Consider the following 14,057-nt stretch of genomic DNA (forward strand, 5'->3'; position numbering starts at 1 on the left):
AAAGGCATAAACTTTTCAGTTATCAAACGAAAAGACAATTTATTATTTACACAAAAACATTTTCCCACTTAAAACATCATATAGAATTAAGTTTGATCGCTTTAAAAGTATTAAGTTGGTTTTACGAATACTGGAACCTAGACCTATAACAAAAAGTAACTTTCATTGAAAATATAGCTGTACAATACTTACACTGCGCAATCTATTCGTGACAAGTCATAATTACGGCACTTTTTACCCTTTGGGCAGATCTAAGGTATAACAATTTTTAATAGTACCGTGAACCTTAATTTATTTTTTAGTTTCAACTTGATTTGGTCAAAGAAAATGCCACAATGGTGCGATTAAATTTTAATCAGTGGGTGATAAGACTTTTTTAATATCTTCATTCTATAGTGAATTTGCTTCTTTAAAAGGCAGCTTTGCAGTAAGTATAAATAGGGTGCTCAAATCGTGCACAAATGTGGTTTTTTTAAAATAGTGGGTTTTCTTTGAATACTTTTACATGCTAACCACTAAGTTATCACGCATTCAAAATGGCTGCTTGTTCATTTTACAAAATAAATTGCCAAACAGTGACAGTTGAGCTGTATAAACACTTCATTATATATCCATTCAACATTTAAAACTAATATATAATACAATTAAATAAGACTTAAAAAAAAACTTTAAAATATTAAAATAGTCTACATTCATCTACAATAGAAGTTAACATATTAAAAATGTTTGGCAATGCACCTTTTTGGAATAAGGTACTCTTTTAAATAAACTCATTTTCTAATTGGAAAGTATAGAAGCTACTTTTATGGAACATTAATATTTTTAAGTTAGATTGGAGGAAACTGGTGAATTTTCTGTCCTTTTTGCTGCTGTTTTAGGCCTGATCTTTTCAAACATAAATTGCTGGCCCTTATCAGACACTTCCCCATCTTTTACCACTAAAGTTCTCTTTTTAATGGCGTGGAAATTTTCTAACACAAACTCGTAGAAATCATTCTCCATTTTCCATATTTTTGAGGCTTGAATCTTCGCAACTGTTTCTTCGGAAGGTTCCACTTTATGGTAGGTTTTCCGTAAATGAGATTTTTTTCCTAAAATAGATGGGGAGATAATTTTAACATCAGATTTTAGAACAAATATGAAACGGACCAGCAATACCTTCTAAGAACTGCTTCGAAGCACCTTTGAACATACGTGGTAAGGTTAGCTCTAACAGAGTCACAAAATCATCCAATTCCTCGGTGACTCCAACTAAGAGATAATGTTCTAACAAGTTCCTTTTGGCTTCGGCTAGTGCCCAGTCATTACCCGTAATCCTGTATAAAATTATTGAAAGACATTTGATTTTCCAAGATAATTAAATTAAAGAAGGTTGACATACCAGCAATCGGCAGCTTGGCCACAGAAAAATGGAATTTGAAGCCACATGCTTTCTGGTTCACACCCTCTTTCCTCCCTTTCGACACATTCATCAAATGACTATATGATGCAAAGGTAAACTAATTCAACTAAGCTGATTTAGACTAGACCCTTACAAAAATAGTACCATTTTATCTCCTTGCTTACGCCTTACCACATAAGGCCTGAAATTATCACCATTTCTTAGGAAATAATAGTAAGACACAAGCCTATCCAGAGGCTTTCGTATTATATTTAAATAAACTGGTTTCTGAGACACTCCAAACCTATGAAAAATAATTTGAAAATTAAGAATAATTTCAGTAAAATATAGCGTTAATTTAATATACCTTTCAAAATCTAAATAAGCCATGTGACCATGATAAAAAGCAGGCTTCATTTGGTGCCACTTGCTAACATTGTAAACAAATCTTGCCTATAATACAATAAAGTTGGTTATTAAAATTAACATTTATTGAAAATAATTTTAATGTTATAACCTGATCAGATAGAGAAAGAACATGAGAATTTTTAGTAACATTTATGTGAAGAACGCGAAATTGATTTTTGGAACACAGATCGTAAGCGACTCCCACAAAACTTGTGCTACCAGTTTTGGGAACGCGGTTGTATATTACTACAATGTTTTCTTCTGGGTCTATATCCCTCCAATCTTGCAAAGACGACTCAGCAATCTTTAGTTTTTCATTACTCAACTGTGATTGGGTGTTATGATTAATATTTAAATCTCTTAATTGTAATCTCGCAATGCTTCTTTCTGTAACAGTAGTACAATTAGCTTTTCTAATAGTAGAAATTTATAAGCTTTGTAGATAAATACCCAATTTCAGATAAGCCTCATCAAGTCTAGCAACTTCGGCTTCCAATTTGAAGAATATAATGAAAAATATCACAAAAACAGAACCTCCAATGAGGAGCTGTTTTCCTTGCCACGACATTCTGCGCCAAAGCATTCAAACTGTACGATAATTTACTTTAACTCGCAAATCCATAGCCCTTTAGTTTACATCATTGGGATTTAAATTTTGTTAATATAAACACTGTGCAATCACAGTGCAATTATCATTATTGGCACTGTTTTCATCTTGGTAAAAGGAACTTGTACCTTGGTCTTTGAAACATGTTAGACCGACTTTTTCAACTTTTATAGCATTTGATAATATTCAATTTCTTTTATTTACAGCGTGTGTAGTTTAATACGTTGTACTTGCACACATGCTGATTGAAACATGGAAAAGTTAACGTAAACACTTAACACTTTTTCCAAGTGACGTCACAATCAACGGAACCGTCCAGTAATGCAGGGTGCGTCAAGCCACGACTAACTTTGATCTCTCGCGCTACAACGGCCATCTCATTCGTTGACGTTTCTGTGCTAACCTATGAGCAAAAGGTGTGTATGACGTGAGCGCCCCTAGCGGATTATCATTTTTAGAATAGTTTTTACATTGAAGTTAATATAAAAACCGAGCGTGGCGCTGAACTCCTACACGTTATAGTACAGTTTATAGGGGGAAAATCCTTGCTCGCGGAATTTCGACGAATCTGTTGGCCGCTGTAGCGCGAACAGCGCGTGATCAAAGTTGGCCGTGGTCAAGCAAAGAATGATTCGGCCAATTGCATTTTCGGAGGTTTCGTCATTATCAGCCAATCACGATTCAAAGAGTGATTACGGCAACGACTCGTTGCCATCTAGTTTGAGTTACTGAAAATAATAATTCGATTTTAGATTACGTCACCTTAAAAACGGGTGGGGTGCATTTGGCCGACCCTCATTTGACCGACTTTTCATTTGGCCGACTGCTCATATGTCCGAATGCCCATTTGGACGACAGCTCATTTGGTCGACTTTTTGGTCGGCCAAATGAGCAGACCATATGGCCGACTACTCATTTGGCCGACTACTCTTTTAGCCGAAATTCTGGTCGGCCAAATGAGCACCCCATTTGACCTACTTCTCATTTGTCCGACTACTCATTTGACCGACTGCTCGTTTGACCGACTACTCATTTGACCGACTGCTCATTTGACCGACTACTCATTTGACCGACTGCTCATTTGAACCGGCGCCCCCCAGCCCCGTTCTTTATAACCAAGCTGCGCCTTCTAAAACGCGACCTAGAGGACAGTACCTAGCCAAACGCACCTAGTATCGTCCAAATGCCAAATGAGCAGTCGGCCAAATGAGCAGTCGGCGAAATGAGTAGTCGGCCAAATGAGCAGTCGGCCAAATGAGCAGTCGGCCAAATGAGCAGTCAGCGAAATGAGCAGTCGGCGAAATGAGTAGTCGGCCAAATGAGCAGTCGGCCAAATGAGCAGTCGGCGAAATGAGTAGTCGGCCAAATGAGCAGTCGGCCAAATGAGCAGTCCGTCAAATGAGTACTCGAAAAAATGAGCAGTCGGTCAAATGCACTGTCCATTTGTCCAACTGCCCATCTGGCCGACTTCTCAGTCGGCCAAAGTTCAGTCGGCCAAATGAGCAGTCCATTTGGCCGACTGTCCATTTGTCCGATTTCTCAGTCGGCCAAATGGACAGTCGGCCAAACGAAACTCTCCCTTAAAAACTAGCATTTGGCCAAACGGGGGCGCATTCGGGAAATGTTAACTAAATAGGGGCCCTTTCGTTTTAAATAAATTTAAAAATTATATAATCTTCAATTGTTGGTAAATATGTAGAAATCTGGCACGTACCCCCATATTTTCGAAGAACTTGTGCTCAACCTCACTCAATATCCTACTACGGGGTGCCCAAATTTGGTCGTTACGCCACTGAAAGTATCTTGTAATTGAAATTTTGATCAGTTTCTTAAACAGTCAAACTAAAAGGTCTAAGCCTGGGACAAAAAATTATACAAAAAAATCATCTTTATTCTGTATTCATTAAAATTTTCATAAATATTTCGACGTATTAAGTGACAAGCTAAAAATAGAGGAGGGGCAGAGGATATTTTCGAGGGGGCAGCTGGGGCAAATCGAAATTTAATTTGAGGGAGTAGGTTTTTTTTAAGGAGGCAGGCTACGAGCCTGATCACGATTAAAATGAATTCAAATAGATCTACCATGGATCCACTAATAGAGAAAGTTATCAATACCTCAAAATTGTTATTAGCAAAATTAATACTTACAAAAAAACATTTCTTGAACAATGTTTCGTTTCTTTGTTGTTTTTTTTTATTTCATAACGGCCATAATTTTCATTTGCACTGCTCATTTCACCGACTCTTATACTATAGCCTGTCCTTATCTATGTCTTTAGTGTTAGGTTGACTTATAGAACGGGCAATGTATTCTAAGTATTGGCACCTGACGGCGCGACGCACTCACTTCGCTCGAGCGCTGGGGGGCCAGACCGGCACCCCCCCCCCAGCCCTGTTCTTTATAACCAAGCTGGGCCTTCGAAAATGCGACCTAGAGGACAGTACCTAGCCAAACGCAACTAGTATCGTCCAAATGCCAAATGAGCAGTCGACAAAATGAGCAGTCGGCCAAATGAGCAGTCGGCCAAACGAGCAGTCGGCCAAATGAGCAGTCGGCCAAATGAGCAGTCCGTCAAATGAGCAGTCGGTCAAATGCTCTGTCCATTTGTCCAACTGCCCATTTGGTCGACTTTTCGGTCGGCCAAATGATCAGACCATATGGCCGACTACTCATTAGGCCGACTACTCATCAGCTAGGCTAATAATAATCAGCTAGGCTAATACCCAAGGCACCACCTTAGGCCTAAGTCATCATGCGACTTTTGAAGCCCTTAATTCAGGTGGCCGGGTTACAATGCGTAGGAGGGTGGTTGCAAGCCCTGCATGCCACGAGATCGAGCCAACAGCTCCCTACACTTACTATTACCGTTAACCTAGACAAGTTTTTATGGAAGGGGAAACCGAAGAACTCGGGGGAAAACCCCTTAAACCAGTGGGGAGAGAACTTGCAAACTCAACGCAGAAGGAGTTGTTCCGAGTTCTCACCCAGTGCCACAAGCTGGGATCGAACCCGGCTCCTCTTGCTGCGAGGCGAAAGTGCTAACCACCCCGCCACCCCGCCGACTACTCTTTTAGCCGAAATTCTGGTCGGCCAAATGAGCAGCCCATTTGACCGACTGCTCATTTGTCCGACTACTCATTTGACCGACTGCTCGTTTGACCGACTACTCATTTGACCGACTGCTCATTTGAACCGGCGCCCCCCCAGCCCCGTTCTTTATAACCAAGCTGCGCCTTCTAAAACGCGACCTAGAGGACAGTACCTAGCCAAACGCACCTAGTATCGTCCAAATGCCAAATGAGCAGTCGGCGAAATGAGTAGTCGGCCAAATGAGCAGTCGGCCAAATGAGCAGTCGGCCAAATGAGTAGTCGGCCAAATGAGCAGTCGGCCAAATGAGCAGTCCGTCAAATGAGTACTCGAAAAAATGAGCAGTCGGTCAAATGCACTGTCCATTTGTCCAACTGCCCATCTAGCCGACTTCTCAGTCGGCCAAATGGACAGTCGGCCAAACGAAACTCTCCCTTAAAAACTAGCATTTGGCCAAACGGGGGCGCATTCGGGAAATGTTAACTAAATAGGGGCCCTTTCGTTTTAAATAAATTTAAAAATTATATAATCTTCAATTGTTGGTAAATATGTAGAAATCTGGCACGTACCCCCATATTTTCGAAGAACTTGTGCTCAACCTCACTCAATATCCTACTACGGGGTGCCCAAATTTGGTCGTTACGCCACTGAAAGTATCTTGTAATTGAAATTTTGATCAGTTTCTTAAACAGTCAAACTAAAAGGTCTAAGCCTGGGACAAAAAATTATACAAAAAAATCATCTTTATTCTGTATTCATTAAAATTTTCATAAATATTTCGACGTATTAAGTGACAAGCTAAAAATAGAGGAGGGGCAGAGGATATTTTCGAGGGGGCAGCTGGGGCAAATCGAAATTTAATTTGAGGTAGTAGGTTTTTTTTAAGGAGGCAGGCTACGAGCCTGATCACGATTAAAATGAATTCAAATAGATCTACCATGGATCCACTAATAGAGAAAGTTATCAATACCTCAAAATTGTTATTAGCAAAATTAATACTTACAAAAAAAACATTTCTTGAACAATGTTTCGTTTGTTTGTTGTTTTTTTTTATTTCATAACGGCCACAATTTACATTTGCCGTTGTTTTTTATCGCGACCAGTAAGAAGAAAAGCCTAAAAAGTTGTGTTTTTTTTTCGTTTCTCAACTTTCCTCGGTCTTAACAATAAACAAGTTGGCAAGCCAAAATATACCTCTCCTCGGAGGAGTTTTTAATTTTCAATGAAGCGTAACTGTATCCGTGGTTCTGCGGTAGAACGCTCACCTGTCGTACAGGCAGGTTCGGGTTCGAATCTCAGCCTATGAAAATATTATACTACACCCAATGGCAAAAAGAGGGCGTTTTTGGAAAAACCTTTTCCCTGATTCTAAGAAACTGCGTACGCAGCGATTACACTTTGCTTCGAAAATGAGAACGCGTTCGCAGCTCCCACAGACAGACAGACACGGTGGTTTTTTAACGTCTCCTAGGGTACAAAGTCCCCTCGGAGAGGTAAAAACGACACGGTTAGCGTATGCGGTAGTAAATCTTACTGTCAGGTGACTTAATCTAGAGGTTTCCTAAAACCCAACACAAGAGTATCCCACCTGATAATATATATTAAAGGGAGTATAACCACTCTTATTTGTTTGGTAGGGTGCGCTTAGACTATACCGCCTAGCTTCTACAAGCCTTCCTATTACTTCCTTGGAAGCGAGTCGGTATAGTCTAAGCGCACCCTACCAAACAAAAGGGGTTATACTCCCTTTAAGCGCGGTGTGCCTTCATTTCATACTGAATAAACAAGTGAAACAAAATAAAACTCCAGCGACGTCACTCGCGTTTGCGCAGTGATATACATTTTTATACTCGATTCTCACGACAAAAGGGAGAGCGACGACTTGTTGCCTGACATCCAGTGACGTGTTTTTAGGGGGGAAACCGGATATCTTTCCCCTTTTTTTTAACGGGAGTGTTTGGTTTTTTTTTGTATGAAAAGAGGCTGTATGCTCCAACCTATATAAGAGATTTTCTAGGAACCTTGAGGGCTGGGTTCAGTAACGCTCAACGGAACGAATCTCATCACGTTTCCGGTTTTGACGTCATGTTGCCCGTCCGTTGAGCAACGAAGTCATCGGTATGATCGGCTATATAAGTTTTTTCGTCCCAATGAATATAATTTTTCAGATATTTCGTGAAAACTATTCGCCAGTCCGGAACCGGTTCTCGGACCTTTCGGAAATGTTCAAGCAGTACCAGCATGTGTAACATATTACTCATAAGTATACCACTTTCGGCTGTGCAAAGGTAAAACCGACTATAACGTTTTTTTCAAATTTGAGATTTTTTAATATTCTTAAATGAATTGGGGGATTAGTTGTGCATGCTAAGTTTGATAGTTCTAACCCCAATAGTTTTCAAGTTATTAGAACACCTATAATATGCAAATTAGGATTTAAATGGTAAAACAAACTTAATTTATTTTTAGTTGGTTTTTTGTTTGCAAAATTAAAAAAAAACGGTAAAACCAACTATATATGAAAATAGTTTGTTTTACCAAATCTCCAAAGGAATATTCACATTGGTAAAATAAATCAAAACTTTAAATGGTTTGTTTTGCCAATCTCCCAAGAAATATTCACATTGGTATAAGAGACCAAACCTGAAAATGATTTGTTTTGCCAAATCTCTATTTCAATATTTACAATGGCAAAATAAATCCAAAATTTAAATAGTTGGTTTTACTACAGCTGCACCTTAAAAAAAAGTAGTTGTATAATTTTATTTTCTACAGATGTCTCTCATTTATTATACATTTAAATTTACGCCTTAAGAAAATAAATAAAAATTTTGGAATAAACTTTTTATTGATAAATGTTTTTATATTTGTTATGCTTTCGTATTAAAAATTTAAATTTCAAGCATTCAAGGCCTACTATAATTGGATATATGATAGTGACCTTTGTCATAGAGATAACCAAATATCGTACTACGGCGGAAGAGACCAAATAACGACTTAATTCGTTTTACCTATGGAATTACAATAACAATATATAGTGGCAAACGAACTATAATGTATTTTAGTGGGTTTTATAATTGTAAACGTTTTCCAGTTTTAACTATAGTGTGTTTTTCCAAACTGATATGTATTTTGCCAAATATTAATAACAAACTATAAATACATTTAGTAGAGTTTGTCCTTCATCAAGTCACTTTTAAAACGAATTTTTCTGGTCAAAACCCACTAAAATTAAAAATAGTGGGTTTTGTCATTTAGTGAACCAAATATCGTACTACGGCAAAAGAGACTAAATTAAGATTAAATTCGTTTTACCAATGGAATTATAATAACAATATAGCGGTAAAACAACCTATAAAGATTTTAAATGGGTTTTACAATTGTAAATGCTTCCCAAATATACTATGCTAAAAAGTCAGAACACACTATAAATAATTTTAGTCGATTTGGTCCTTCGTAAAAACCCTTTTGCTTCGGATTTATTAGGTCAAAACGCACTATCGTTATATTTTAGTCGGTTTAACCAACCAATAAAATGGAGATCACACCTGGCTCCCCCCAATTCCTATATTCTTTACGTACCAACGGGGAAACCTACCATAATACAAAAAACTATGTTTAACCAAGAATTTCAACACGTTGACATTTGACACTGCTAAAATTTCGAAGCAACAGCCTTTTCTTACCGGAGGTTTTATCTCCCGTTGGGGTAATTTCCGCTGCCAAATCCATTCACAATACAGCAGGCTGGTGGACTCAGAATTACTAATTGCCTAGTAAGGTTGTAAGACGCTTTTTCGTCGCATTGCGTGCTTTATTTTTAAAATATTTTTGACCATGGTAAACCGTGTGTAAAAGTCGTGCTTTAGATAAATTAAAAAGAGTAGCTTTATTTCAAAACCATGTCTGGTGTAAGAGGACAAAGATTGGTGGAAGCAGCTCTTAAACTTGCAAGAGAAATCAGTAGACAATAAGTTTCATTTTTAGTTTTTGTTTCATGCATTTACATAAATAAACTTGTCCTTTTGTTGATACTTTAGTCCAAGCACGTATATAGGGGGGGGGTTTAGGGGGTTTAAACCCCCCCCCCCCCTTAGGACTCGATTCCTTTCTTACGAAAGGAGCGCAACATTAAATGTATTAAAAAACTTCGTTTGATACACGTGCGGAAATGTCATTGTCACTCGTCCCGAGTCTAGCCAGTACTTTAAATATGCGTTATTGCTAACGAAAAATTTCGCGCTCGCTGCGCTCGTGATTTAATCTGGTTGTGTTATAACCCCCCCCCCCCCCTTAGACTTTCTATATCTACGTGTTTGCTTTAGTCATAGTATTTAAAAAATATTATTTGTGGGACAGAAAATATATTATTTCTATAATCATAGGCATAGAAAAACATTTTCTTGTTTTAATTAAATTTTTATAGTTCGATTTAAAGGAATACAACCTTAAATATAATAAACATTTATTGGAACTATAAAATTATTTTTGAAAGGAAATTTTAAATTATTTTTTTGGAGGATGTTTGAAAGGTCTTAGTATCATATTTTTTGTACACTGATATACTACTTTTATAGTTTAAAAGGCAATAGAACACACTCAGAAAAAAGACCCGCATTCTCGTTTATTGCAAGTAATAAAAGAAATTTGTACGTAATTACCTAATTATTAAATTATTTGGTGCTAATGAGATAAATGTAAGATGAATTCAATAATGTAAAATTGTTCCTTTTAATAAAAATTAATGGTTGGTGGTATTATTATATAGTTGTTTTTAATCTTAGATTTATTCAAATTAAATTAAATTATTAAATGAAGTTTTTGAATTAAACTTTACAATACTTCCACATTCAATTGCTGTAGAAGAGTCTGATTAAACTCTATCACAATAAAATATAGTCGGTTTTACCAACGTTTTCCAAAATCGGTATACATTTTGCAAAAAATAACAGACTAAATGAATTTATAGTGTGTTTTACCAATTTAACCAATATCGATATGGAATTTCTCACATGGCAAAACAAACTTAGCTTCATTACTTAAAAACTATGCTTTATACAGAAATTTAAACACTCGTTATGAATTCAGCATACAAATGTACTTTAGGAAAATAACATTCTAGATCTGATCAATAAATAAAAGCTGAATAACGTGGAAAAACCTAAAAATGCTTATATCTCAAAACAACGTTTTCGTCTTTAGTCGGTTTTACCTTTGCACAGCCGATTTCTTCTCTAACGGTTTGTTTCACAGATATTGCGTCATCAGTACCCTACGTAATACTGGACATCATCGAATCTCAAATGCCGACTATGCTGTCGCACAATTAGCTCTACGTCTGATAAACCAACGGATATTATTTTAGTAAACAAACCGGTTTGAACAACCAGGGCTTAGGAGCTAAAATAAACTACAATATACCATGGATCCATGAATATACTGTCAAGTTCTGTTAATAGGTGGTTTTTTTTTCGCCTGTCCCAGGACAAAAAGTGTAAACTTTTTACCCTAAGACGTTTTATTCACCTGTTCTCGGGGTAAGATTTACCCTGTCCCGAATTTTGTTCGCTTGTTCCAGAGCTCAAACGTTACACTTTTTACTCCTCCTCGAAAGGAGGTGTAGAGGGAGTATTCCAAGGTTCCTAGAAAAATCTCTTATAGGTTGGCGCATACAGCCTTTTTTCATACAAAAAAAAACCAAACACTCCCGTTAAAAAAAACGGGGAAAGATATCCGGTTTCCCCCCTAAAAACACGTCACTGGATGTCAGGCAACACGTCGTCGCTTTCCCTTTTGTCGTGAGAATCGAGTATAAAAATGTATATCACTGCGCAAACGCGAGTGCCGTCGCTGGAGTTTTATTTTGTTTCACTTGTTTATTCAGTATGAAATGAAGGCAAACCGCGCTTAAAGGTTGTTTGGTAGGGTGCGCTTAGACTATACCGACTCGCTACACTCTCTGTTAGTACGCTTTTTTGAAAGAGAGACGCCTCTCATAATCTTTACACTCTCTGTTCCAACGAAGTAATAGGAAGGCTTGTAGAAGCTAGGCGGTATAGTCTAAGCGCACCCTACCGAACAAATAAGAGGGGTTATACTCCCTTTAATATCTATTATCAGGTGGGATACTCTTGTATTGGGTTTTAGGAAACCTCTAGATTAAGTCACCTGACAGTAAGATTTACTACCGCATACGCTAACCGTGTCGTTTTTTATTGTTAAGACCGAGGAAAGTTGAGAAACGAAAAAACTTTTTAGGCTTTTCTTCTTACTGGTCGCGATAAAAAACAACGGCAAATGTAAATTGTGGCCGTTATGAAATAAAAAAAACAACAAAGAAACGAAACATTGTTCAAGAAATAATTGATGTTTTTGTAAGTATTAATTTTCCTAATAACAATTTTGAGGTATTGATAACTTTCTCTATTAGTGGATCCATGGTAGATCTATTTGAATTCATTTTTATCGTGATCAGGCTCGTAGCCTGCCTCCTTAAAAAAAACCTACTCCCTCAAATGAAATTTCGATTTGCCCCATCTGCCCCCTCGAAAATATCCTCTGCCCCTCCTCTATTTTTAGCTTGTCACTTAATACGTCGAAATATTTATGAAAATTTTAATGAATACAGAATAAAGATGATTTTTTTGTATAATTTTTTGTCCCAGGCTTAGACCTTTTAGTTTGACTGTTTAAGAAACTGATCAAAATTTCAATTACAAGATACTTTCAGAAGCGTAACGACCAAATTTGGGCCCCTCCGCAGTAGGATATTGAGTGAGGTTGAGCACAAGTTCTTCGAAAACATGGGGGTACGTGCCAGATTTCTACATATTTACCAACAATTGAAGATTATATAATTTTTCAATTTATTTAAAATGAAAGGGCCCCCAATTTAGTTAACATTTAACGCCCCCCCCCCTCGCGGAGTCTGCGGATCCTTAGATACGCTACTGGATACTTTTCCAAATTTAAATTTATATAATTCAATAAATCGGATAGTTTTAATTAAAATTGCATTAATGGTTGTCATTCAACGGCATAATTTAAAATATAACTCAAAATATGTTTTTTAAATTATATAATTAATTTATCATATAAATTCTAATTTTTTTGAAACCTTTCAAGTGACATTCCCTTTTTGAACAGTTAACTTTTTTTTAAAATTTGCAATATTGTAAGCAAATTAGAATGCGGCAGAAAGAAAAAAGAAACGACAGAGAAATGGAAGTAAACCATGGACTAATTAATGTATACATTAATTAGTCCATGAGTAAACTATTAGCCCCCTCTAATTCGATCTAGCTTATATAGATTTTTAGATAAATTCGTCTGCTTAAATTTCGTTTCACGAAAACATAACGGGTTTTGAACATCTTCACATGTTTCAAGCTTTTAATAACGAATATCCAATTGTTAAATGCTATTTAAAAGTTGCATGATGTATATAAAATAAAATAACTCAACAACGAATTTTTCTCGTGCACAAACTTGAAAAGTCTATTATTAAACTCGACCGCGGTTTCGGTTACCTTCATGGTACCATTCTCAATTTAGAGGTTTTTTATTGGCTTAAATACAAATTTTAGTAGCCAATAGTGTGGCTCCCAAAATTACTAGGATGAATAAAAAGGTTAAAATTTATTGTAGTCCACCTTTTTACTGGTTCGTGGTGAAACAAACCGTTAGTGAAGATTTTTGAATGGAATAAAGGTACAGTGGCATACATATGGGTAATTATGTTGCATATGGTACCAGTTAGAGAGCAGGTACCATCAAGAACTCAAGGCAGGTGTGGTCCTTTGAATTCGTTTGCCATAGTTTTTAGACTAGTCAACACGTGCTTTTAGGAAGTAATTTCAGACTATTCGTACAACAAGTTCTTTGAGCGATTCCGGACTTACGAATAGTTTTCACATATCGACATCACCCCTATAGGGACGCCACTCAGGCATACCCTCCTGCTGATTAAAGAAGTGATTATGTAGTCTCAAAAATCAAACCATTATGCAGCAGCCCTTTAAGATTTACGAAATAAATAATTTTCATCTTATTATACTAACTTTTTGCGGAATTTATACTTTAATATCAGGGGCGGCTGAAGGGCCGGGCAACTGCCTGGGGCGCCGCAGCACCGTAACCAGGATTTGATTTCAGGGGGGGGGGGGGCACGCAATGGTTACGGCCCTGGGGCGCCGAAATTGAGTTGCGCGCCTTTTTGGTTTACCAAGAATTGGTTTTGTTTATAAAATTTTTAATGAAAGCATAATATAATTTGAAAAATCTTTCGCTAATTAGAAATACCAATCGTTTTTTCCAACAAAAATGTCCACCATCGTCGATGAACGTTTTTTCGCTACTATTTACTTTACAATAGTAAATAAACCATAAAATTGCAGTGGATAGTACATCTTAGAGACGACGTTGCCTCCAATGTCATTGATGTAGATGATGAAGAGGAGAGGTCCCAGGACCGAGCCCTGTGGGACCCCAGACGATGCTGGGAGCCAATCGGAAGTGGCACAGGGCAGAACAAGCCGAAACTCTCTATTTTCAAGGTAAGCAGAGAGACATT

At 37.2% G+C, this 14,057-nt stretch overlaps 1 protein-coding gene across 1 annotated transcript; it reads right to left on the minus strand.

Moving 5' to 3' along the window:
- Positions 1–819: 819 nt before the first annotated feature.
- LOC149935382 (heparan sulfate 2-O-sulfotransferase 1-like) lies at positions 820–2,723 on the minus strand. The gene is made up of 7 exons (XM_090180778.1): positions 2,240–2,723; positions 1,899–2,176; positions 1,749–1,834; positions 1,547–1,685; positions 1,382–1,479; positions 1,159–1,316; positions 820–1,091 (listed from the first exon to the last, which is right to left on the minus strand). The coding sequence occupies exons 1-7, from the start codon at positions 2,370–2,372 to the stop codon at positions 823–825; spliced, it is 1,161 nt and encodes a 386-aa protein (XP_090036904.1). The 5' UTR covers positions 2,373–2,723; the 3' UTR covers positions 820–822.
- Between the last annotated feature and the right edge of the window lie 11,334 nt (positions 2,724–14,057).

The sequence above is a fragment of the Leiobunum rupestre genome, chromosome 7, assembly GCF_980474605.1.
Source record: "Leiobunum rupestre chromosome 7, qqLeiRupe1.1.hap1, whole genome shotgun sequence".
Lineage (NCBI taxonomy): Eukaryota > Metazoa > Arthropoda > Arachnida > Opiliones > Sclerosomatidae > Leiobunum > Leiobunum rupestre.

What these genes read in the sequence shown, in the direction of transcription:
- LOC149935382 (XM_090180778.1), bottom strand. Translation starts at nt 2,372, where the DNA reads ATGCTTTGGCGCAGAATGTCGTGGCAAGGAAAACAGCTCCTCATTGGA. An exon ending in TGAGGCTTATCTGAAATTGG is followed by an intron (nt 2,177 to 2,239) that starts GTATTTATCTAC and finishes CTACTGTTACAG; the next exon opens with AAAGAAGCATTGCGAGATTA. An exon ending in GGCCAAGCTGCCGATTGCTG is followed by an intron (nt 1,317 to 1,381) that starts GTATGTCAACCT and finishes AATTTTATACAG; the next exon opens with GATTACGGGTAATGACTGGG.